We start from the raw sequence: 23,660 nt of genomic DNA, 5'->3' as shown, positions 1-23,660 counted from the left end.
TTTCAGCTCTAGAACTGCACCATCCAATACAGGAGTCACTAGCCACAGGTGGATATTAACATTTAAATTTGAATTTAATTAAAATTAAAGTGTGGCACTAGCCACATTTAAATCTTCAGTAGCCACGTGGGACTAGTGGGTACTCTATTGGACAGGGCAATATAGACTGTTTCCATTGTTACAGAAAGTTCTAGCCAATACGATACACCCAGCATTGAGTCAGACCAGCTGGTGTAGAAGAGAGGCAGTGCAGAAAGTCAGCATGTACAGATTTTCATTCTGGCTCCACGACAAGGCACATGACCGTGAACACAGCACTTAATGTCACTAAGACTCCATTTTCTCACCCATAAAACTGAGAAAATATGAACTGCCTTGGCCCTTCCCTGGGTTATTTTAAGTATCAGTGTAAACAAAATATACATACAAAAAGCACTTGGAAAGTTATAAAAGCTATAAAATAAAATGCAGATATAAGGTATTATCAAGTCCTCTCCCCTTACAGGTTTTTGGTTATATTACTTACTCAGACTTTGTTCAAGGAAATACACACACACACACACATGTAGTGTACATCTACATCTATATGTATATAAATGTAAATACATGTATATAAGTGTAAGTATGTATATAAACATATTAGGTAATACTATAATATATGTGTATAAAATTGATTGACTTTTAAAACTCATCCTATTGTTTTCTAGTTGGCTGGACTCCTCACGTTCCCTTATGGAACAAGGCATCCAGGAGGATGAGCAGCTACTGTTACGATTTAAATACTACACGTTCTTTGACTTGAATCCCAAAGTAAGATACTTTTTATCTTCTTTTTTTTTTTAAGATTTTATTTATTTGAGAGAGAGAGAGAAAGAATGAGCAGGGGGCAGGGGGAGTGGCAGGCAGAGGGAGAGAGAGAGAAGCAGGCTCCCCACCGAGCAGGGAGCCAGATACGGGACTTGATCCCAGGACCCCAGGATCATGACCTGAGCCAAAGGCAGATGCTTAACCGACTGAGCCACCAGCTGCCTCTTCTCTCTCTCTCCTTTTTTCAATGTGAAGGCCTGGAAGTGGAAAATTGAGTCATTTAGTTCTCAGAATTAGGGTTAATTTGTATAATCTTCTGTTTAGCTCTGCAGGGTTAGACCAATGAATATATACTGTCTTTGGATTTTCGTCTTTAAGTTTCTAATGAGCATGGTCAGCTGCCCCTGAGTTAACAGGAGTCTCGTGGGTCTTCCTGCCCAGCGTAGTGTGCACTGCCCCTCTCCATCCACATGAATCAAGGGACAAGAGGAGAGTGGCTCACAGAGCTGAAATCTCCTTCTAGGAAGGAAGGAGCATCAGAGCCAAGGTTAAGAGCAGACTCTCATGAATAAGCCAGGACCCCGTGATGGTGCACACCACACTCCCCACGGCAGGGCTGAATAAGTCTTCGGTGATGAGAAAGAGGGACCATCTGTAAAACTAAAGACCCCAGCTGGTCAGCAACTCCCATTAAGTGCCCATCTGCCACCTGAAGTTTACTAGGACAACTGAGTGGTGAAATAAATCCTCTGAATTTCTTCCCCTTCCTTGGCCCTGCCTGGCCTGTTTGTGGAGTTGTGAGTCAGCACTTAACCTGCCAAATGTCGAGAATATAAACTGAGTCACGGGCCCTCCAGGTGCCCCCTTTCTCACCCACAACAGTGATTCTGCCTCCCGTGGCACTGTCTTTTCCTTGATCCCAATGTTAAGTCTGGTCTTCAGAGGTGCATCTCCGGTCCCACCGGCATCTTCTTCAAAATAAGCCTTGTTCCTGGTCAGTCTTTGTTTTAGATCCTGGTTTAATGCCCCTGGACCTAGCTTGTTTCTGGAGTGCCTGACTTCCACTGAGTCATGGCAAACGAGCAAATTTTGGCTCTTTGATAAAACCTTCAGGAGAAACTACTCTACAGCTTCTCCCAAAAGGGAGGGGTTTTTTTGTTTTGATTTTTTTTTTCAAGGGTGCTGTGAATGATCATATTTGCTTAATTGGTAAGGAGTTCTCTCCACATGGCTCATGAACGAAACCTATTTGAATCTAACAGCCAAATAGAAGCTATCAACCCAGAGGTGACCCGAAGACTCAGGCTTTGGGGATATGGCTTTGGGGCACAGGAAAAATGATCCCCAACCACTTTAGAGTTCCCTCCTCCCCCCTTTGAAAGTATGGAATGCTATAAATATAACCAGGTTTAGTTCCAAGTTTCTATGAGGTAGATAGAGGGATACAGAAACTTAAGATGCGCTTTATGTTTTCATAGAATCTACAATCAAATCAAAAAGAGCAAAGATAGCACCCATGAAACCTTGTAAAACAGACAAGGCACCTACAGATGGGAACCAGACTGTATAGTAGAATCAAGGAGCGTCTCCTCTCCAGCTTTCAGCAGAGAGATGCAGGCAGGCAGTGACACCAGGGTTATAAGTACTGATTAAAAATCTCAGATTTACAAAAATACTAGAATATACAAAATTTCAAAAATAATATACTTTAAAAATGCAAAATCCAGAATCCAAAAAACGATAGGTGCGTTTTCATAAATGTTATGCATGCCAAAAAACCATATACAAAGTGAAAAAGTCTTTGCAACACATACTACAAACAAAAGGCTAATTTCCCTAATAAAGAGCTTCTGGAAATCAATTAAAAAAAAAACCAACAACCCAGTAGCCTCATGAGCAAAGAATATGAACACGTAGTTCATAGAGAAGGAACTAGAATGGCTTTTAGCCTTGTATTGGCAAAGATCAAAAAGTTTCATACACTATCTTAGCAAGAGTGTGGGGAAAATGGCTCTCTTGTACCTTGCTTATAGATCAAAGTACAAATTAATCTGATCCTTATGGAAGGCAATTTGGCAATGTCTGTCAGAATTACAATTCTACATAGCTTTGACACAGCAAATCCACTCCACTGTACTTATGCCACAGTTAGGCTCAAATATGTGCATTAATATGTCTGTACACAAGAACAGTTATTGCTACATTATTTGAGGAAGAAAATTGGAAACTACCTAAACATCCATCAGGAGGGAAGTGGTTAAGTACATTATGATACACCTATATAGTGTTGTTGCTAAGAAGAATCAGCTTTCTTTTGATGTAGAACATATTCAAGGTATATTATCAAATGAAAAAGAACAAGGTACAAAACAGTCCAGAACAAGGAAGAGAAGGAGACCTTTTATTGTACCTTCTTTTGTCCCTTTAGAATTCATTCAAAATGAATTCCTTCATTATCTCTTATTTTGCCCCATTTGTGTGAATAAAAATAACTTATAACTCCAATAATCAAAGTATTTTTTAAAATGTTCAGTAGAGAAAAGGCACAACAGTTTTAATAAGAGTCCTGGAGGTACTGAAACCTGCCTCCCAGCTAATTGGGAATCCTTGGTGATTAGATCTCAAGAATAACCCTTTCTTGAGAGAGTGAAACTCTGGGAAGCAGGTCTTGTTATTTGTTTGTATTGGTGGTTGTGGGAAGGAGAGAGGGGTTAACCTAATTGCCTGGATGAGGAGAAACAGGGATTCAGGCCATGGAGGTGGCAGAAACCATGTGCTTCCCACTCTGGGATTTCTTTTCTTTTTTTTTTTTTTTTAAGATTTTATTTATTTATTTGACAGAGAGAGACAGAGCGAGAGAGGGAACACAAGCAGGAGGAGAGGGAGAGGGAGAAGCAGGCTTCCCGCGGAGCAGGGAGCCCTATGCGGGGCTCGATCCCAGGACCCCGGGACCATGACCTGAGCCGAAGGCAGATGCCGAACGCCAGTCTGGGATTTCTATTTTCAGTAAACCGGAAGACAAAGGAAATCGAGAGCCAAGGAAGGGCAAGAGTACCCAATCCCCACCAAGGGGAAAAATTTGTCTCTAAGTCAGGGAAACCACTGACAGAGTTCTCAGAGAGACAAAGACCTATTGGGGTGGCGGTTAATACATGACCCGTGAAAACCTGGAACCTGTGATGTGCTTCTAGAGCCTCAGGGGGAACCTGAACAAGACTCCAGAGGAGAAAATCCGTAGTTCCGCTGGCTGCCACAGAGAAATCCCGTGTTCCTCAGTGGGAGCCAGGGCTTAGCCTGTCCTTTATAACATCCTAGACTAGATCCTCTTCTCCTAATGTCAGTTTGCAAATGTAGGCCAACTTTTGTTTAACCAACATTCTTTCAAGGAATTGTTTTATTTGGCTTTGGGGAGTGGTAGGGGAATTAGGTTTGTTCAGGTGTGGACGCTCTGATTAATTTTTGTAAATCTTTACTGACTGCATTTGAGAGAAAAGCCTGATTGGGTGATTTAACTTACTCTCACTAAAACTCCTACAGTGTTAGAATTGTAGACACTGTGACTGACTGGTGGACAGACAGAGACAGATAGGAAAGTCCAGTTCAAATTTTAGTGGCTGCACATACTATTTAGATTTTGTCTTTAAACTGTTCATGAAGCAGGGGTCTTTCGGGGGGGCGGGCAGGGGTTGCTTGGTTTTTGGCATGTGTGGTGTGTGTTTTTTTAGTTGTATCTTGATTGCCGTATCATTTACATGCCATAAAATTCTATTATAATGATTGTAGTACATTCATATGGTTGTGCAACCATCACCACAATCCAGTAGTAAAACACTTGCATCACCCAAAAAAGTTGCCTCATACCCCATCTGTGGTCAATCTTGGCTTTCCCGGCCCCAGCCCACCACTGGTCCACCTTCTGTGTCCAGGTTTGCCTTTTCTAGAAGTTTCCCATAGATGGACTCATACAGTATGCCATCTTGTGCGTCTGGCTCTTTCACTCAGCATGTTTCTGAGGTCCCTCTGTGTTTTTACGTGTATCAATAGCATGTTCCTTCTTACTGCCGAGTGGCGTCCCCCTGTGCACGTGGCCCACATTTTGTTTATCCATGCACCAGCCTAGGCACCCTGGAACGTTCCCAGCTCGGAGTTGTGATGAACAACGCTGTTGTGAATATTCTCATGTGTGTTCTGTTTTGGTTTGTTTGGGGAGGGTCCTGGGGCTAGCTCCTGTGCTGTGCCCCGCAAAGTTCACAAAGCAAAGACAGGCTCTCTTAAGGTTCTTAGTCCTCCGGCTTCCCGAGGTCCACTCATGTGGGTTCACATTTGTCTTGCTTTGGCGCTGCTGAGAAGGAGCACACCTCTACGATAGGCTCGATTTCCCACTGACCTGATAGCAATGCTCTTTGCTGATTTGGGCTTGCTACAGATCTTTACATCCCCTATCACCTTTTTTCTCATGTGTATAAGGTTAATGCAAAAGGAAAAATAAACGAATGCTTATCAACCCGTGATAAATCTGTTTAGGCACTCTTTCTGTTCCTCCTCCATATTTTCCTCGCCTTTTTTCCTTTAAGGATACGGTAAATTGTATACTCGGGGGAAAAAATAGGAGTTATGGTTTAATCGGTACAGAATTACAGTTTTGCCAGATGAAGAGAGTCCTGTAGACAGGTGGTGACAATGGTTTTTCCTACCAGTAGAAATGTGATAAAAGAGAGGGAGAAATAATGGAATCTGAGATGGGTCAGTTTGGCCCCTTGAAGAAGCTCTAGAAAATATCTTGACAAAACAAGTTCTATGTTCAGAAGTAAAATGAGCTGGGGCAGTGGAAAGATAGGTATTTCTTTCACTTACCTGAGCGAAAGTTTACTGCATTAACAAGGAATGGCCTCCGTGTTTCCAGAGTTTTCGTACTGAGGAATATGTGCCCCCCCCAACACATACACACCTACCTGTTTCTTTCTTTAGTACGATGCTGTCCGAATCAACCAGCTCTATGAACAAGCCAGGTGGGCCATTCTCTTGGAAGAAATTGATTGCACAGAAGAAGAAATGTTGATCTTTGCAGCACTGCAGGTATGGGGACTCTAGTACCTTCTCTCTGGAAGAAAGCAAAGCAGATTTGTTTTCTTCAAGTTTCATTTTCTTCATACTGTTTCTTTTCTTTGAAGAAAGGACTGAAAGTGAGGGGAGTCCATTTCAATTTAAAATTTTCCTCATAACCGCCACACGCGCCCATCTTCTATAAGGCATTAGTCTTGCAAATCTTATCTCATCCCCACTACAAGCTGAACCAGTGATGAAGAAGACTTTGTTTGACCATGACTTACCATACCTCTCAAAATAATTCAGATTAAAATGTCATTTTCCCTTCAGAGGAGGGAGACCTCTTTCCAGGAGACATTCGGACCTACAGGGGGGATTGTCTTCAAAAAGAGGAAAGGGCTGATGGATACATGTGTGTTTATAACATTTCTAAAACCTCTGTTTGCATCATAGTATCACATTAGCAAACTGTCGCTGTCAGCTGAAACACAGGATTTTACAAATGAGTCTGAGGTGGACGAAGTAGAAGCTGCACTCTCTAATTTGGAAGTGACCCTAGAAGGTGGAAAAGCAGACAGCGCTTTGGTATGAACTTTTCCGGTAACTCAGAACCATGGCTGTGTTCTCATGGACTGACATGTGTAAATGAGCTCTTTTTTATGAGAAATAAAAGAATCTTGTGTCTGATTTTGAAAAAAGAAAACATACTTGTCACAAACTTAAAGCCAGCAAGACCTGACTGGCTTTTCTCAGGTCAGTTCTGGAAGGGACAATGAGATATGTTCAGTGCTGTTAATGGCAGTATTTATATGTATTTCTTAGGGAGAAGCTGTGGGGTATGAGGCAAAGGCACCCACCACCAATGGCTTTTCTTCACTCGTGGGGAATATGGAGGCAGTCCCTCCCCTGAGGTCTAGAGAGAACCACCCAGTGTGTTGTATGGCTAGCTGTGAGAATGGACAAGATGCTTCACGGATACAAAGCCTATTATCTATTTACCTAGTCATGCCGTGCAACTGGGCAAGGTTGACACAGTGAGGGCCTTTATTCTGGGACACTTTAAAAAGCCCCTGAACCCTTCTGACTTCAGGAAATAGACAAAAATCTTCCGGTGAGACATAAAGTCATACAACTATTTTGTCATCTCCTTATCCATGAAATGTGGCTGAATGGTGGCTTTATAAGCAGAATGCCTCTCCTGTTTGATTCACCTGTTGAGTGCCACCCTTTTGTCTAACTAACTACTTCAGTCATGGGAGTAATTATTAGTTTAATGCACACTGAATCAGAGAGGTGGATCTATTGTAATTGGATATAAATAGAGATAAAAAATGAGTCACTATATTTTTATGGATTTAATGCATGTTTCCTTATGGTTAATTTCCTTAAAATGGGAAGTTGGTATCATGCAAAAGCAAATACTTCGTACAAACTAAAGGTCAAGATTCTGTAGAGATGCAAAGCCCTGTCTCACATTTATAGGAGACACAGGGCTCATTGAATTTGTTCTCATTTGTTGACTTCCTCCACTGAATAGATAGACCGTGATCCTTCTCAGAATAAATGAAAAATTCCCCGTCCCTCCCCCAATATTTTCATTCGATGCTAAACAATAGGCCTTTCATTTAGAAAGTAGACACCAGCCTACACCGGAGAATGAACTTTGAACCGGGTTCCTTTTGAGAAGTTAATCAGTGAACTAGACATAGCTCGATTTACTCCCTCTGAGGTAAAATTTGTAAAATATTTTGTTTGTACATAACAGTAGCAGTTTCTAACTCAAATTTTTAACTTGAATGGTAGTGCTTGGTCAATTTTTTAAACTTTTTTCATTTGTGTGACACATGACACATACGGAAAAGTGGGGAAAAAGTGTACAGCTTAACAAATTTGTATAATCACCCAAGTCACCACACAAATCAAGAACTAGAACTTTGCCAGACACCCAGAAGCCCCTGCATGTACCCCATCCCACCCCCCTCCCTCGCCCACTCTCCACCAAGGTCACTACTAGACATGTGGCTTGTGTGACTGAGGGACTGAGTTTCTCATTAATTTAATTTTAATTAATTCACATTTTAATAACCCCATGTGCTGAGTGGCTACAGCATTAGGCAGTGCAGGTATAGGGTATCAATACCACCTAATTAACTACTTAACGAAATGTTATCTGTTTTTCCTTAGGAGGACATTACTGATATCCCTAAACTTGCAGATAATCTCAAATTATTTAGGTAAGTCACCCTTAAAGGGGAAATGGATTACTCCTAACAAAGCCTCCCAGGTAAAGAGTCCAGGAATTTAAACTGAACCCGTACTAGGCAGGTTCCTGGTTCAAAGGTAAGAGCATGAGCTTTGGCATCAGACAGACAATGGGCTGAATCCTAGCTCAACAACACATACGAGCTGGGGTACCTTGGGCATTGTCATGTGCCTGAGCCTCAGTTTCGTGATCTATAAAATGGGGACATACCTCCTCTTGGGTTTATTGGGGGGACTGAATAAGATAACATATATGAAGCATTGAGCATGGTCCCTGGCTCATAGTACGTGCTCAATAAATAGTGGTGTAAACACAGCCAGTGTCAGCAGTTAGTGAACAAATACGCTAGACTGGTCATCTGTGAGGCTCAGGACTTGACACCATTCTAAGGTTCCTTCATGGTTGAAAAATCAAATCAGTTGTCCCTAGAACTTTGGTCCTGGGCTTATCCAGCGTAGTCACCTCAGTTTATCTACCTTTGCCTGTTAAGTGTTTCTGATAAACTCCCCAGTTACCTCAGATCAATCTGAAACTTAAAAAGGCAGAGGAGTTTTTTATTTCATGGAAAGAAAGAAAACATTTGTGATGGTGCCCGGATGTGTTAAGATGAAAAGAATATTGCCCCTTTGAAGTTCTGTCAGTTACTTATGTCACTTTATGGTTCATTGACTTTTCTTAACACACCGACGCTTCAGTGGGTCAGTTGGCTGGAAAAGAACCACAAGTTGTTTTGGGAACACGTGATGCAAAGAAAGACTTAGAAAGAGTGAACAGCGAATCAGGTATAAGTGAGAAGCATCCAAAAGTAATCATTTTTGTCACTAGGTTTCTACGGGTTGCTCTTTTTCTTTTTAATGTGGTCTCAAACAATAGGATCATTAGTTTAACTTTTATGGCGTAAATGGTTGCAACCACACATATTGTTATAGTCAGACTACAGAAAAAAAAGTTATAATTTGAATCCACGAATACATCTTTATGATTTTTTAATAATCATTCTGTGAAGAAAGTAAGTTGCCATATTCTCTGTCTAGAGCGAATCTGGCTCTTCACAAACCAAACAATGACCCTTCCCTTCCTGTAGATGTTTTCAGTGAAGGAGATGACATTCCAGAGTTAAGCCCTCCATCCACTTCACTTTAATGTGATTGCTTTGCTCAAACACCCAAAATTGTCTTCTGTTTCACGGTGGTTGCTATATCTACCAAAGGTCTGAAGATATTGACTTTAATAGATAATCCAGTTCGTGGAGGAAGCAAAGAAGAAAGGAGACAAGAAGGGGGGAAGGAGAATGGAGAGTGGAGCTCCACTCCTCCTACTTCTTAGCGTGCGTGACCCTTAAAGGCCCTTCATTTCCTTGGGCTTCCTTTCCTTATCAGTAGAAGAACATTGAGCTAGTCCTGTGAACCATTTTTAATCTTTTTTTTTTTTTACAGTGAAGCTCTTTTTTTTCTAAACAAAATCTATTGAGCCCACTATATAAACGGTAGACTACAGTTCCCAACAACTGATCTAAATGCATCTGATCTAATGCAAACTTCAGTCTTGCTATAAATATGCGTGAGTGCTGGATAAAGTAAAAATAAAAGAATTGTAAGTACAAGGTTGAGGTGAGACCGGGGAAGTCCAGCTTGCAGGAAATGCAGAGGGAATCTAAATCTACAAATGAAGCCTCAGATGCAGAGAGGGATTTGGGCCATGACATAGATTCTCATGGTTTGGGGCTGGGATTTTAATCCCTGTGAGAGGAGATGACACTGTAGGCCTGTTGTAAGGTACTGGCAAGGACTGAAGCCTGTGCGTAAAGGCAGAAACTTGCAAGGGTGGCCTTCTCTGTTTAACAGGGAGTGGAAAAGCTGTCCATCTGTGACAGAAAGCAGTGAGGAAGTTCATCCTTGCATGGGGTCCTACATGGGGAAATGAAAAGTCTCTCTGGAGGAAATTGGAGCCAAGTCCTTTGCCACACATGGATGTAGATCTAAATTTATATGTCTTCTATGATAAGTGAATTCTGAAAAAAATAAAATGGAAACTGGCCCAGGACCACAAAACCTGTGAAGCCCTAGCAAGTGTAATTACAAAAATATCTGGAGGGAAATATCCACAATCTAGCATGCATGGGCCTTCTAGAGGAAACAATAAGCCCCTAAAAATTGAGCTCCTGATAAAAACTACTAACCACGTGAGCTCATGAACCATCGGAAAGGAAAGACAGCCAACCCACCAAACAAGAAGATTAGCAGCTTCAATAATTTTAGGTAATAGAACAATCTGAGAAAAACATAAAATGAGTATGTTTAGAATCCTCATGGAAATTAAAAGATAAATATCGTCATGAAAGAGAAGAGGCAATATTGAAAAGGAACCAAACAGAAATTCTGGAAATGAAAAATTCACTCGTAGAGAGGCGCCTGGGTGGCTCAGTCAGTTAAGCATCCGCCTTCAGCTCAGGTCATGATCCCAGGGTCCTGCTTCTCCCTCTGCCTGCCACTCTCCCTGCTTGTGCTCTCTCGCTCTCCGTCAAACAAATAAATAGATAAAATCTAAAAAAAAAAAAAAAGGAAGAAAGAAGGAAAAATTTAGCCATAGATATTTAAAATTGAATAGGTGCGCTGAATGTCAAGTTTAAAAACACAGGTGAGGGGCACCTGAGTGGCTCAGTAGATTAAGCGTCCAACTCCTGATTTCAGCTCAGGTCATGATCTCAGGGTTGTGAGATCGAGCCCCACATCAGACTCTACACTGAACGTGGAGCCTGCTTAAGATTCTGTCTCTCCCTCTGTCCCCCTACAACTCTCACATGTGTGCACTCTCTCTCTCTAAAAAAAAAAATAATAATTAAAATAAATGGAAATAAAAACAGTTGAATAGAAAACACAGAAAGGTAGAAATGGAAAATGTTATAGGTAGAGTGAGAAGTTTCAACATATATCTACTACGAGTTCTAGAAGAAAATATGGGAGAGAGGCAAGTATTCAAAAAAGAATGCTTAAGAATGTTCCATAATTTTTGAAGACAAAAATCCTTAAATTCAGGAATCATAAATCCCAAGCAAAGTAAATCACTATAAATGCACATCTTACTAAGGCTAACCGTTGATAAGAGAAAGTCTTTTAAATCAGAGAGAAAAGACAAATTTCCTAGGAAGGAAAAACAGTTAAGTGGGCAGCAGACTTCCCCTTGGCTAGGAAATCTCTTGAAAGTGCTAAGAGAAAATAACAATCAGTCTAGAACTTTCTGCCCAACCAGCCTTCCAAGATTCTACGTTATACAAACCCCTGACTATAAACCAGACAAGGTATAATCCTACTACTAAGTTACATAATAAAAACAATTATCTGTGTCCCAAACTGTAAGGTGTGGCCACTGTTGGAGAGACTACTTTGGAATAAATAAAATGGTTCCACTAGAGGATTACAGAGAGAGAAGCCACACATCAAATCCATTCATTGCATCAATCACTGTAGTCAAGTAGGTAAGTTACTTGAACAAAGAAGTTCCAGGCCGACTTACACAGTGTGCCATGGGAGATTATCAGGGAGAGTCAACGTTATAAATACAAGACATCTAAAATACGGGGGAATCTTTATAATGATTCATAAAGAGGGAGTGGCCGTGAAAACCTTTGGTCCCCCCACCCTGGTTATCACATGGAAAAACACCTCTAAGGGGAGTGACGCACTCTTGTTTTTTCAAAAGAATGTGTTCCAAATTTATGACCTCTCTGTGATGACAGGTGGCCATCAGTGGTCAGCCTGCAAATGCTTTCAAAACAATAAACACACTTCACCCCGCCTTTAAGGAAAAGGGGATTGTGAACTGAGTGAGAACACAGTTCATGTTTGAAAGAGATTAGTGCGGTGGAGAGGGCATTTCAGAAGCACTTATTTGGAAATGTTTCCACTGTCACTGCGTTGCCAGTAATGATACTGCCCATTAAAACAATACTCTCTTGCCTAAATTTTGATCACCTCACTCAGTTAAGCTGAGAATCTGTTCAAAACAGGGGAAGTGTTAAAAAGAAAACCACAGGCCCAAAACAGCATCACTTAGACCAAGTCCCCAAACTAGGGCTTAATACCTAACCTAATTGCAATTTCAGCTTCCCCCAGAAATGAGTCTTAATCAGTCAGAAGGGAATTTTCTGATCAGCACCAATGAGGTCCTCTGTCACCTGGGCCCTCCATCTCCCAAAAGATGAGGTAATCACCTGACAAGACCTCCTGCCCTTCCCCACATGGAAGGTGACCTTGCCTGGACCAGTCCTTTCTTTTGCTAGTAACTTCCTTGCCCCAGCTTCCTTGCTATGACAACTTTCCATTCTGTACCCCGCCTCAGAGCTCCCCTCTACTTGCCAGGTGGGATGCTGCCCAATTTATGAATCACTTCATAAAGCCAATTAGATCTTCAAAGTTTAAAAAATAATAAAACAATGCTGTCTGCACACCTTTAAAACTCGGAAACAGGGGCGCCTGAGTGGCTCAGTCGGTTAAGTGGCTGCCTTCGGTTCAGGTCATGATCCCAGAGTCCTGGGATCGAGCCCCGCGTCAGGCTCCCTGCTCAGAGGGGAGCCTGCTTCTCCCTCGCCCTCTGCCTGCTGCTCCCCTTGCTTGTGCTCTCTCTCTCTCTGTCAAATAAATAAATAAATAAAATGTCTAAAAAAAAGTTGCCCCAAAGTATGTATGAGTGGGGTTAACACAAGGCTTCCTCTCTTTCTCTCGTTCTTGAATGCAGAAATCCACTGCTGTAGCATGAGAGACCCTGATTCACCCCCATGGCCAGCACTGTTCCACGGAACCATGGACAGCTCATATTATCTTTTCTCTGCCCAGCTGTACCCCCTTTCCATACTCCCCAGCTCTCTCTCACCTTTTCTATTTTGAATGGCCCAACCGAGACCTGCCATTGGCAATACCAACCTTGTCCAGCCCAGAGTATAAAGTGTTCTGGCCCCCACAGATCTCACTTTTGGGGATCTTCCCCCAAAAATGTTTTTTTTTTTTTAGTAACAGTAGAGTCTATGTAGATTAGCTGTAAGTTTTTGTGATTTCCATGACTCACTGGGAATTCTATGGTGGTTTCTCTTAAGGATCAGAGGAAACTACAGAAAAGGTTGCTTACTTTTAGATCTAGTGTGTATGCCTGATACCTTGAAAGTTGTGCTGTCCACGTGGACAGCTTTTTCAGATCCAAGAAGTATACTGAAGTGACAGATGTCCCAGATTCATGGATGTTTCTCAAATTATAATAATTTATTGAGCACTTCAGTTATGCCAGGTGCTGTGATAAGCACTCTCAGAGATTACCTCTTCGCCTCCTCACAGATGCCCTGTGAGTTGGAGGCTGGACTGTCCCCATCACACAGAGGCAGTACACGTGGCCCAGGCAGGGAAGTGTCTTCCCCAGGGTCCCATGTTAGGCAGTAGCAAAGCCAAAGTGGTCTAAATCCTGAGACTCTGCATTAACTTCTATATCTATTAAAAACCCCATTTTCAGTTTTTAGAAACGAGTTAGCAACGTGAAAATTACTTTCCACAATAAAGAGTATGTTGTTTGAACAGGTTTCCAGAGCGTCTGGAGCCACTTGAAATTTGCAATGTGTCCCTACATTTCTGGATGGCTGTTAAAATGCTTACTGTACTTTAATTTGCAGGCCCAAGAAGCTAATATTAAAGGCTTTCAAACAGTATTGGTTCATCTTTAAAGACACATCTATAGCCTACTTTAAAAATAAGGAACTTGAGCAAGGAGAACCAGTAGAAAAACTAAATCTTAGAGGTAAGAGAGTGCTACATCTGGGTATGGCTTGTCATGACCCAGCCATGAAAGCCAACCTCCTAGTCAATGAAGTAGGGCTTACTTCCAGGGGAACCTCTCTATTTCCCTGGTTTCCACTTGGCAGCCTGCCTACAGCGCCCTTCCCCATGGAGCATGAGCCTGGAATATGGTGCGATAAATGTGATTATTTGCATTCTGCTCTCCCTTCTTCCCCGGTGTATCCAAGTCTACGGAGTGGTGGTAATTGGTGTCATCCATGTATTACATGAGGCATTGTAGGATCCTGAAAAGCTTTCTAAATTCCAGAATGGTTGTTTAATTCAATGTCACTTTAGTTTCTGTTCTAATTTCTGAAAGTGGCTGTGAGTGTGCTGGTAACTCCATTAACTGAAATATTTAATTAACCAGTGTACTCAATTCCCTTATCATTGTGACAGTAAGAGAATTCCCTCTACTTTGGTTTATTTAAAAGTTCATATTCATAGCTCCATGTTACTATGAGTTAGCATAGCCAAATTGACCTGGAAAATGAATTCAGTTGATGAGATACTTAAGAAAATCATAACAGAAGATATTTTCTCTTATCCATGTGAATTGTTCATGAGTCTTATTTAGTTACCCTTTAGTTAATGTTGTCTGCTTGCTCCTCAGTTTTTCAGAGGAAAACCAAACCTGAAGGGCTTATGTTCAAAGTGTTTCTTTTAGAGGCACACCTGATTTATATAACATATTTCTCAGAACTCAATTTTGTCCCTGCCTTTTATCATTCAGGCTGTGAGGTTGTGCCAGATGTCAACGTAGCAGGGAGAAAATTTGGAATCAAGTTACTAATCCCTGTTGCTGATGGTATGAATGAAGTGTATCTGAGATGTGACCATGTAAGTAAAAAAAAAAAAAAAAAAATGCTAAGTCCTTTACCTTTCTTAAGCCTAAGGACAAACCAGCTGAGATGTCTTCTCCAATGAGAAAACTCATTGGTCAGTTATTGCTTTGTAACAAACAACCACAAAATCAAACAACATATACCAATAAACATTTGCCTCTGAAACATCGACGAGTAGGCCGGGGCTCAGATGATCCAGCCTCACGTCATCTGGACGGATCTGCTTCTAGCTGTAGGTCTGGCTAGGCTTGGCTCCTGGCTCAAAGTTAAGCTCCTTGTATTTATTCTGGGTGCCAGGCTGCCTGGGGAGGCTCTGCTCACAGTGATGGCAGAAGTGCAAGAGAGGAATTACAAACATGGCAGACCTCCTAAAGCTTGGGCCGGCAAGTAGTACACTGTTATTTCCACCCACATTCCATTGGCTAAAGCAAGTCCATGGTGGGGCTCAAAGTCAAGAGGTGGGAAATTACACTCTGGCTCCAATGAGACAGACTGTAAAATCCCATGGCAAAAACTGTGGATACCAGGAGGATGAAGACAGAGGTCAGTAATTCAGTGCACCACAATGACTATTGCTCTGAAGAATTCCTCTCTTCGGCTGCATCCCCTCAGCTTCTAGCACTGTGCCTCTTGGCTCCCTGAGGTAAAAAATAAACACAAGGGGCAGGGGCGCCTGGGTGGCTCAGTCGTTAAGCATCCGCCTTCGGCTCAGGTCATGATCCCGGGGTCCTGGGATCGAGCCCCACATCGGGCTCCCTGCTCCGCGGGAAGCCTGCTTCTCCCTCTCCCACTCCCCCTGCTTGTGTTCCCTCTCTCACTGTGTCTCTGTCTGTCAAATAAATAAATAAAATCTTAAAAAAAAAATGAACACAAACGTTCAAGAGCAATAGAGGCCACCACTGACTGGTTCAGAGCCCATCAGTGGACGTGATTCCTCCCTTGGGATTAGAATCTTTACTAAGGATAGGCCAGGGTAGACATAGTATGGGAAATCAGTTCATGATCTTTTTCCTCCCTTCCTTCTGTCATAGAGATCAGACATGATTTGAACATGGAAATAGGTATCAAGGAAGGCAGTCAGGTAGCTTGGGTTTTCACCTCTCTGTCCTCCATGGTGCTCCTGTGTCCTTGGTTCATCTTTCAATGCAAAGTTCTCTGCATGGAATGGATCACAACTGACATTCCTATTCTCTAGCCCCTTAGCATAGAGAAACTCAACCCAGGACTCAAGAGCTCTTGGTGAGTGTTAAATTAGGTGATTGACAGCCACTCAGAATATGTGGCACTTCACATCTTTCTTTGCTTGGTAGGTGACAGTTTCGTGTATTGTAGAGATGAAAAGCCCACATCCTGTTCTGTTCCCAGCAGGGTGGCTTTGCACTTGAATTTGTGTCTCAGCCCTCTGATGTTTGCTGCAGGAGAATCAGTATGCCCAATGGATGGCTGCCTGCATCCTGGCATCGAAGGGCAAAACCATGGCAGACAGCTCCTATCAGCCAGAGGTCCTCAACATCCTTTCATTTCTGAGGATGAAAAACCGGAACTCAGCTTCTCAGGTGGCTTCCAGTCTTGAAACCATGGACATGAACCCTGAATGTTTTGTGTCACCTCGGTGTGCAAAAAAACACAAGTCAAAGCAGGTACTGCTAATCTTGTTGGAGCAATTATTTCAGTAAACTCTATTTTCTGGGGTAAAATGAGGAATTAAAATGATCGAGGCCATCATGAAAAATCGGCTGATGGGGATTTTTGACTATGGACTCAGTATTAGATGATGTTAAGAAATTACTGTTCCTTTTGTTAGCGCTGACTGCCGCTAACTGCACATGGCAGTAGTCCCAGATTTCATTAAAATTATTAAATCCCACAAATTAAAAATGTAAATTATGCTTCCATTAGAGGGGGTTAAAAGTTATACAGATAAACTGATATAAGAGGAACCATTGTCCATGGACACCATACATATTCCAGAAAGAGGGACCCAGAACTCTCCACCTCCATGAACCTTAGAGTTTAGGTGTTTGCTGATGTTGTTCCTTCTTCTCCTCAGTGATTTATGTGTTTTATAGAAGGACAGAGAGGAACAGAGGATGAATGAATGGGAATGAATTGTCTTTGTAGAGTTGCAGTTGGGCCTTGCATTTATTTTTCTCACTGGGGCTCTGAGCTAAAGGGATGATTACAGAACAGTTAAGTGTATGCCAAGGACGGTTCAACGTTTTCCACTTCTGCTTAGCTGGCAGCCCGGATTCTAGAAGCCCACCAGAATGTGGCCCAGATGCCGCTGGTCGAAGCCAAGCTGCGGTTCATCCAGGCCTGGCAATCTCTACCTGAATTTGGCCTCACCTACTACCTTGTCAGGTGATCACAGTGTTCACTTGCCTCTCTCACTTCCTATTTGTTTCTAAGTGCCTTTCTTGGAGCCCAGTTTATTCCCAGTCTAGAATGTAGAACTCTTTTTAATTTTAGAATACTGTCCTCTCGGGCGCCTGGCTGGCTTAGTCAGTTAAGCATCTGCCTTCGGCTCAGGTCATGATCCCAGGGTCCTGGGATCGAGCCCCACATAGGGGTTCCCTGCTCAGCGAAGAGTCTGCTTCTCCCTCTCCCTCTGCCCCTCCCTGCAGCTTGCGCACTCTCTCTCTCTCTATCTCAAATAAGTAAATAAAATCTTTAAAAAAATAATAACACAGTCCTCTCACAAATGGCCCAAACACATTGGCTGCTCGTAACGATCTTCCACACCTTCTCTTCACAGTACTTCCCTGGGCTCCCTGCTTCTCCCTTTGTTCCCCTAAGTTTTCAAGTTGGCTGCTAGAGTGATCCTCTTAAGACCTGAGTCAAACCATAGCAGGCGTCTGCCCAGAACCATCTGAAGGCCTCCTGGCTCACGCAGGGTATAAGCCAAATCCTTACAATGGCCCCGTAAGACCTCAGCTCTGGGATTTCACATCCTCTGCCCCTCCTTTATGGTGCCCAGCCACCCTGGCCTCCTGGCAGGTCCTTGAGCATGCCCCCAAAAAAAGGAAAAAAAGAAAAAGAAAGCTGCAGCCTTCCACTGGCCGTGCCCTCTCCCTGCAGCTCTTTCCCCGGATACCCATGGGGCTCATTCCTCACAGACATCTTTAATCAAATGTCCTTTCTCGCTGCAGTCTTCCCCGACTCGCTTTTTAAAACTGTAACCACCCCATTGCCAGTATTCCCTGTCCCCCTTCTACGCTTTATTTTCCTTCATGATCCTTATCTGCCATATATATTTCACTTATTCATGACCCTCTTCCCCGCTAGAATACAAGCTCCATGAAGTTAGACATTTTCTATCCAATTAGGTCACTAATGTATTCCCTGTGCCTAGAAGGGTGCCTGGCATACACAGCTGATTTTAAATTCATTGACTTGACCCTCTCTCACTTTGCTTTCCTCTGATGTCAGTTTCACATAAAGATGTCTGCAGGACAGCCTCAATTCTCTCCATTCTTCATATTCCCTTCCTATCACAGTAAAAAATCCATTCTGTAGAAAAGTTAATCCCTCGCTGTCCATTCTTTGGATATCAGTTAGAAATGTTCCTATTATCTTCAAGAGATTGTAGTAAGAATGACCATCATATTATAGGAAGCAGTTGCCTCTTTTAATTCATATTAATTTTTTTTTTTTAGATTTAAAGGAAGCAAGAAAGATGATATTCTGGGAGTTTCATATAATAGGTTGATTAGAATCGATGCAGCCACTGGGATTCCAATTACAACATGGAGATTCACAAATATGAAACAGTGGAACGTCAACTGGGAAATCCGACAGGTACACCAAAAGTTTTCTGTATATTCAGTGTTGAGGCTATAAATGTGTGTTCCATCAGAGTTGTAGATTACTCTGTTCATATATGTAGAACTCAGAAACCACAAGCGTGTGCCAGTTGTCTGCTAAACTAATCATAGGCAGTTCTGGGCAGTTCACTAACAAGTACAGGCCAAATGGTTTTGAATTAACACCACAAGTTGGCTTAGCCTCCATCTGGACTTTCCATACGTATAGACTCTAAAACTGCTGAGCAGTTTGATTAGTTTCCTTCAGCTCAGCATAGGATTATGTAAGATGCTGATAACTGCTTAGCAGAAATTGTCTGAGATGGGGCTGTCATCCAAAATGATTCCAAAAAGGCTTCATCTGACTGGCTGCCAAGAGGTCTAACCTGTCGAGGACTCGGAGGCTCAACTGCCCACCTGGAGAGCATTCCAGTCCCCAAAGGGAAAAACTGCTAGAGAAGCAAGGGACATGAGCAGGGATGACTGAGGAAAGCTTTGCCCCCTGAGTTAAGGAGCCCCCAAAACCTCTGTCTCCCATCAATTGCAGTTGCACCCCAGGGGGCTAAGGTCAAGCCAGGTCTATAGCATGGGAAATTCTAGATCAAGTCAGAGGCACCTTAGCATCCAGCTGATTTAAAACATTCTGATGGGGCGCCTGGGTGGCTCAGTTGGTTAAGTGACTGCCTTCGGCTCAGGTCATGATCCTGGAGTCCCGGGATCGAGTCCTGCATCAGGCTCCCTGCTCAGCAGGGAGTCTGCTTCTCCCTCTGACCCCCCCCCATGCTCTCTCTATCTCATTCTCTCTCTCAAATAAATAAAATCTTTAAAAAAAATTCTGATGTTGCTGACCTAGAATTCTCATTTCTCCTTTGTTTTCTCATTTTTCCGGTAGAAAGCCTAGAGGGATGGGAGGAGACTCACACCTTTTTTTAAAGAACTGTGGATTCCTCTCAGCAGGGCTGTTAACCATGGGGGCACTCATTTATAGAATAAAAGTTTGAGATTCGGTGACCTCTCAGGCAGTGGCTCTAAAACCTTGTTGCATATCAGCATCACCTGGGAGCTTTAACACCCTGCTGCCCGGACCACACCGCAGACCCATCAAATCCCAGTCTCTGGGAGTGGGAGCCTGGCAGCAGCTTTTAAAGGTCCAGCGGTGATTCCAATGGGCAACCAAGGTTGAGAACCAGTGAAATCTGTTTCTTCCAGTGTTTTAGAGTTTATGACTTTCAGCTGGGACGGGGTGCAGGGCTGTTGGGTGTACGAAAATTCAGGTGAGCCTTTTCGTCTCCATTAAAGAGTCTGCAAAGCTCCCTGCCCCTTGACAGAGAGAGTGCTTAGGAAGTTCTTAATGTCTAAACATGAGCGACCAAAAATAACCACGTGTCCTGAGAGCTGGAATGTTTTGCCAGGTGTGCGGCATAGTTGAGACCACTAGAGGGCGCACAGAGAGCAAAGACTTGTTGACTGTAAGCGTTTAATGGGAGTGGTGATTGGGGTTTTTTTTGGTTGGGTGGGGTTTTTGTGGATTTGGCGGGGAGGAGGGGAGGGAAATCGTCTATAAGCCACCTAAGCAGTCCTCAGCTCTGGGGTCATCACAAGGCAGTTTTTGTCTTTTTTTTTTAAGATTTTATTTATTTGACAGAGAGAGAGAGAGAGAGACAGTGAGAGAAGGAACAGCAGCAGGGGGGAGTGGGAGAGGGAGAAGCGGGCTTCCCGCCGAGCAGGGAGCCCGATGCGGGGCTCCATCCCAGGACTGCGGGATCATGACCTGAGCGGAAGGCAGACGCTTAACGACTGAGCCACCCACGTGTCCCTTTCACAAGGCAGTTTTTTCCTCATTTTCCTTGAAATGTTTAAGCTTACCTGTGCCTTCCTCTTCTAGGTGGCAATCGAATTTGACCAGAACGTCTCCATCGCGTTCACCTGCCTGAGTGCGGATTGCAAGATCGTGCATGAATACATCGGGGGCTACATTTTCTTGTCCACTCGGTCTAAGGACCAGAATGAGACCCTTGACGAGGACCTGTTCCACAAGCTGACTGGTGGTCAGGAATGAAGCAAAACCGACCTGCCTACACACAGAGGGGGAGCCAAGGATGGTCCTTCCTGGACAGATGGGATCCTTGGCCCGCACGGTGTGTACACGGCAGACTGACAGCACATACTCACCACTGGTCACTCACACGAGGATCCGCATCCCATTTCAGACACACTGCCTAGCATATCCTGTTCCTTTCTTTACCTTGTCCTACCAGTGATGGAAGGGGCTTCAGCTGCCTTTTCTGTAAAATGGGTGGGTGGGAAACAGGCTAGTAGACAAAGATTGCGCTGTGGCCCAGTGTGGAGCTACAGTTCCGTGACTTGCAGACCCTGCAGGTCTATGGCTAGAAGTCACCAGAATGCTTCTCTGCTTTGTTGCTAAGTCAGCGAAAGACAGAAAGGTCGAAAGCACAGGTAGCCAGGGACGGATCTTATTCCATAACTCAGGTATAAAAAGTACTTTGTCTTTCCTAACAGAACCTCTTTTAGCTCCTATCTTGTGAAAATGGCAGAGGGAGTCCCCACACACATATAGACTTTCTCCCTATAGGTCAAGGCCTGGGGGTGGCGAGGGGAGAGGTGGAGTTACCTGGTGCTGGTTGGTGACAAGGGGTCAGAGCAGTGAGCTTCCAGGTCATCAGTTCACAGTGACTTCCGCGGAGGTGACTACTGCCCCATCTGGCCTTGGACTTTGGTCCCGCTCAGGTTACTTCTACCACTTGCAAGGCCTATTCCGTTCCTGAGGGTCCCTCGCCATCTTGAAGTCTTTCTTCAAGATGACAGGGGTGACACAGAGGTATGGGGAAAGCCATTCCTCAACAACGCTGCAGGTCTCAACTGCTGTTCCTCTGAGCTGGGGCTCAGGAAAATGGGTCCAGTTCTCTCTGTTTATAAAAACCACCTCCCCACGTCGGGGCTTACTATGGGGTCTCCCTCCCAGCTGGTCAGAGAGAGAAGGACAAGCCCATTCTCAAAGACCACCAAGTTCAAGGGCTGATGGCTTCCCCCCACCTGGCTTCTGTGTACATTTCGTCAATCAGGAGCCAATAACAGACTTCTGTTTTCTCTGCTTTTCGCTCTGTCATCTCTGCCTCAAGACATGGGCATGAGCCAGGTAATCACTGCCTCAGTTGTCATTTTCTGCTTTGGTTTGTCAGCTTTGGGAGGAGTGGGTTTTGAGAAGGAAAGAAGTGATATCCGGGGCAGAGGGAAATATCAGATGATATTTTAATTATGTTTTTATGAATGTTCTGCTGCCACAGAAAGGGCTTGGGCTGCAAGGGTAAAGCAGAGGCTCCATTTCCATTTTGAAATTCTTTTAGGATGCAAAACTCTGGGGGCCTGGCCAGAGCTCAGATGCCCCAAAGTATCACCTGTTGCTTTCTTTTGAGACCAGAGATCTTCCACAGCTCTAGGAGACACATTAGGACAGCCTTGTCTAGGGAACCCCCAGGCCCTGAGCTGGAAGCTGTTACCAGAAATTCCTCTTTCAGCCTCTCCTTAGGGGTGAAGGTTCATGAAACTCCCCAGGCACCAGGTGAACTTCCGAGGCCTCGCTTAAAGCTTGGACGTGGCTTAGGCACTTGGCAGATCTGGTCCACGTCATAAAGAACTTAGTTTGAAATGTTTTGTATAGAAACTAGTGCCGAGCATACTGTTCAACTTGGTGTTGGTCATTTCTGTATAGTCTTGGGCTCTATAATTTTTAGAACCTAAGTCAGGCCTTTAAGAGTATGTCAGGCCCGGGGCACCTGGGTGGCTCAGTCGTTAAGCGTCTGCCTTCAGCTCAGGTCATGATCCCAGAGTCCTGGGATCGAGCCCTGCATCAGGCTCCCTGCTCTGCGGGAAGCCTGCTTCTCCCTCTCCCTCTGCCTCTCTCCCCAGATTGTACTCTCTCTCTCTCAAATAAATAAATAAAATCTTAAAAAAAAAACAAAAAAAGGCGCCTGGGTGGCTCAGATGGTTGAGCATCTGCCTTCAGCTCAGGTCATGGTCCCAGAGTCCTGGGATCGAGTCCCGCATTGGGCTCCCTGCTCCTTGGGAGCCTGCTTCTCCCTCTGCCTCTCTCTCTCTCTCTCTCTCTCTCTCTGTCTTTCATGAATAAATTAAAAAATCTTTAAAAAAAAAAAAAAACGCGTCAGGCCCTACATGAAACTAGTGCTCCTGGATGTCACATTTGACCTGTCTGCTGCCCAGTATAGCTCTACATCATTTACCAAAGCTAGACCTTTAGTGTAACCCTCATCCTTAGCTTTTCATGGTTGTCTGACATTTCCATGAAAACATTCAAAGGAGTTGACTGGTTTTAACCAAACTTTCTGGGGAACATTTCTTCCCTGACCTCACTGCCATATCCCAAAGGAATAAACAAGTGTGACAAGAAAACCTTAAATGCTGCTATTCCAAAAAGCAACTTAAGGACTTCTTTTCACATTGGGTGCAAAAGGTCATCTGACTCCCTGTGATGAAATTTTAAATTAATGTGTGCCTTTCAGCCTCATATGCTTTCTTATCTACACTAGATGGGGAAATCTGCATTTATTATTATTTTATAGGACTTTTTTAAATAAAAGCTTTATATGGATTTGAGTATGGTCTGGTTGCGTCCTCTCCACTCTGCTCACTCTAAAAAGGTGAATATTTTCTTCCCCATGAGAAAGGAATGCGGGGCACCTGGGTGGCTCAGTCGGTTAAGCGACTGCCTTCGGCTCGGGTCATGATCCTGGAGTCCCGGGGTCGAGTCCCGCATGGGGCTCCCTGCTGAGCGGGGAGTCTGCTGCTCCCTCTGACCTTCTTCCCTCTCATGCTCTCTCTCTACCATTCTCTCTCTCTCTCAATAAATAAATAAAAATCTTTATAAAGAAAAAGAAAAAGGAATGCAACTTTCAGGTTTAAGGCATACTTTCCCTCACAATTCCAAGATCCGAGCCCATTCTTCCCAGTGAGATTGACTTAGAAACCTCACTTAACCGTTGGCCTCAACTCCTTTCCCATTGAAAGTCCCTAGATTTCCTGACATCATGAGCTCTTTTTTCCC

General features: G+C 43.6%; 1 protein-coding gene across 1 annotated transcript in view; it reads left to right on the top strand.

The window, feature by feature from the left end:
• Window positions 1–23,192, top strand: part of FERMT1 (FERM domain containing kindlin 1) — a 34,143-nt gene extending 10,951 nt beyond the window's left edge. Inside the window, exons 6-15 of the mRNA XM_025876680.2 lie at window positions 708–810; window positions 5,776–5,883; window positions 6,307–6,438; window positions 8,038–8,087; window positions 13,770–13,894; window positions 14,666–14,772; window positions 16,196–16,417; window positions 17,014–17,138; window positions 18,434–18,575; window positions 20,466–23,192. Coding sequence (XP_025732465.1) covers window positions 708–810; window positions 5,776–5,883; window positions 6,307–6,438; window positions 8,038–8,087; window positions 13,770–13,894; window positions 14,666–14,772; window positions 16,196–16,417; window positions 17,014–17,138; window positions 18,434–18,575; window positions 20,466–20,639 — 1,288 coding nt within the window. The 3' untranslated portion in view covers window positions 20,640–23,192. The remainder of the gene's footprint in view (window positions 1–707; window positions 811–5,775; window positions 5,884–6,306; window positions 6,439–8,037; window positions 8,088–13,769; window positions 13,895–14,665; window positions 14,773–16,195; window positions 16,418–17,013; window positions 17,139–18,433; window positions 18,576–20,465) is intronic.
• Window positions 23,193–23,660: the final 468 nt, after the last annotated feature.

Source organism: Callorhinus ursinus, unplaced genomic scaffold, assembly GCF_003265705.2.
Source record: "Callorhinus ursinus isolate GAN/ISIS: 27379988/994484 unplaced genomic scaffold, GSC_fseal_2.0 scaffold29, whole genome shotgun sequence".
Classification (NCBI taxonomy): Eukaryota; Metazoa; Chordata; class Mammalia; order Carnivora; family Otariidae; genus Callorhinus; species Callorhinus ursinus.
This window is presented reverse-complemented; position numbering and strand designations above follow the sequence as displayed.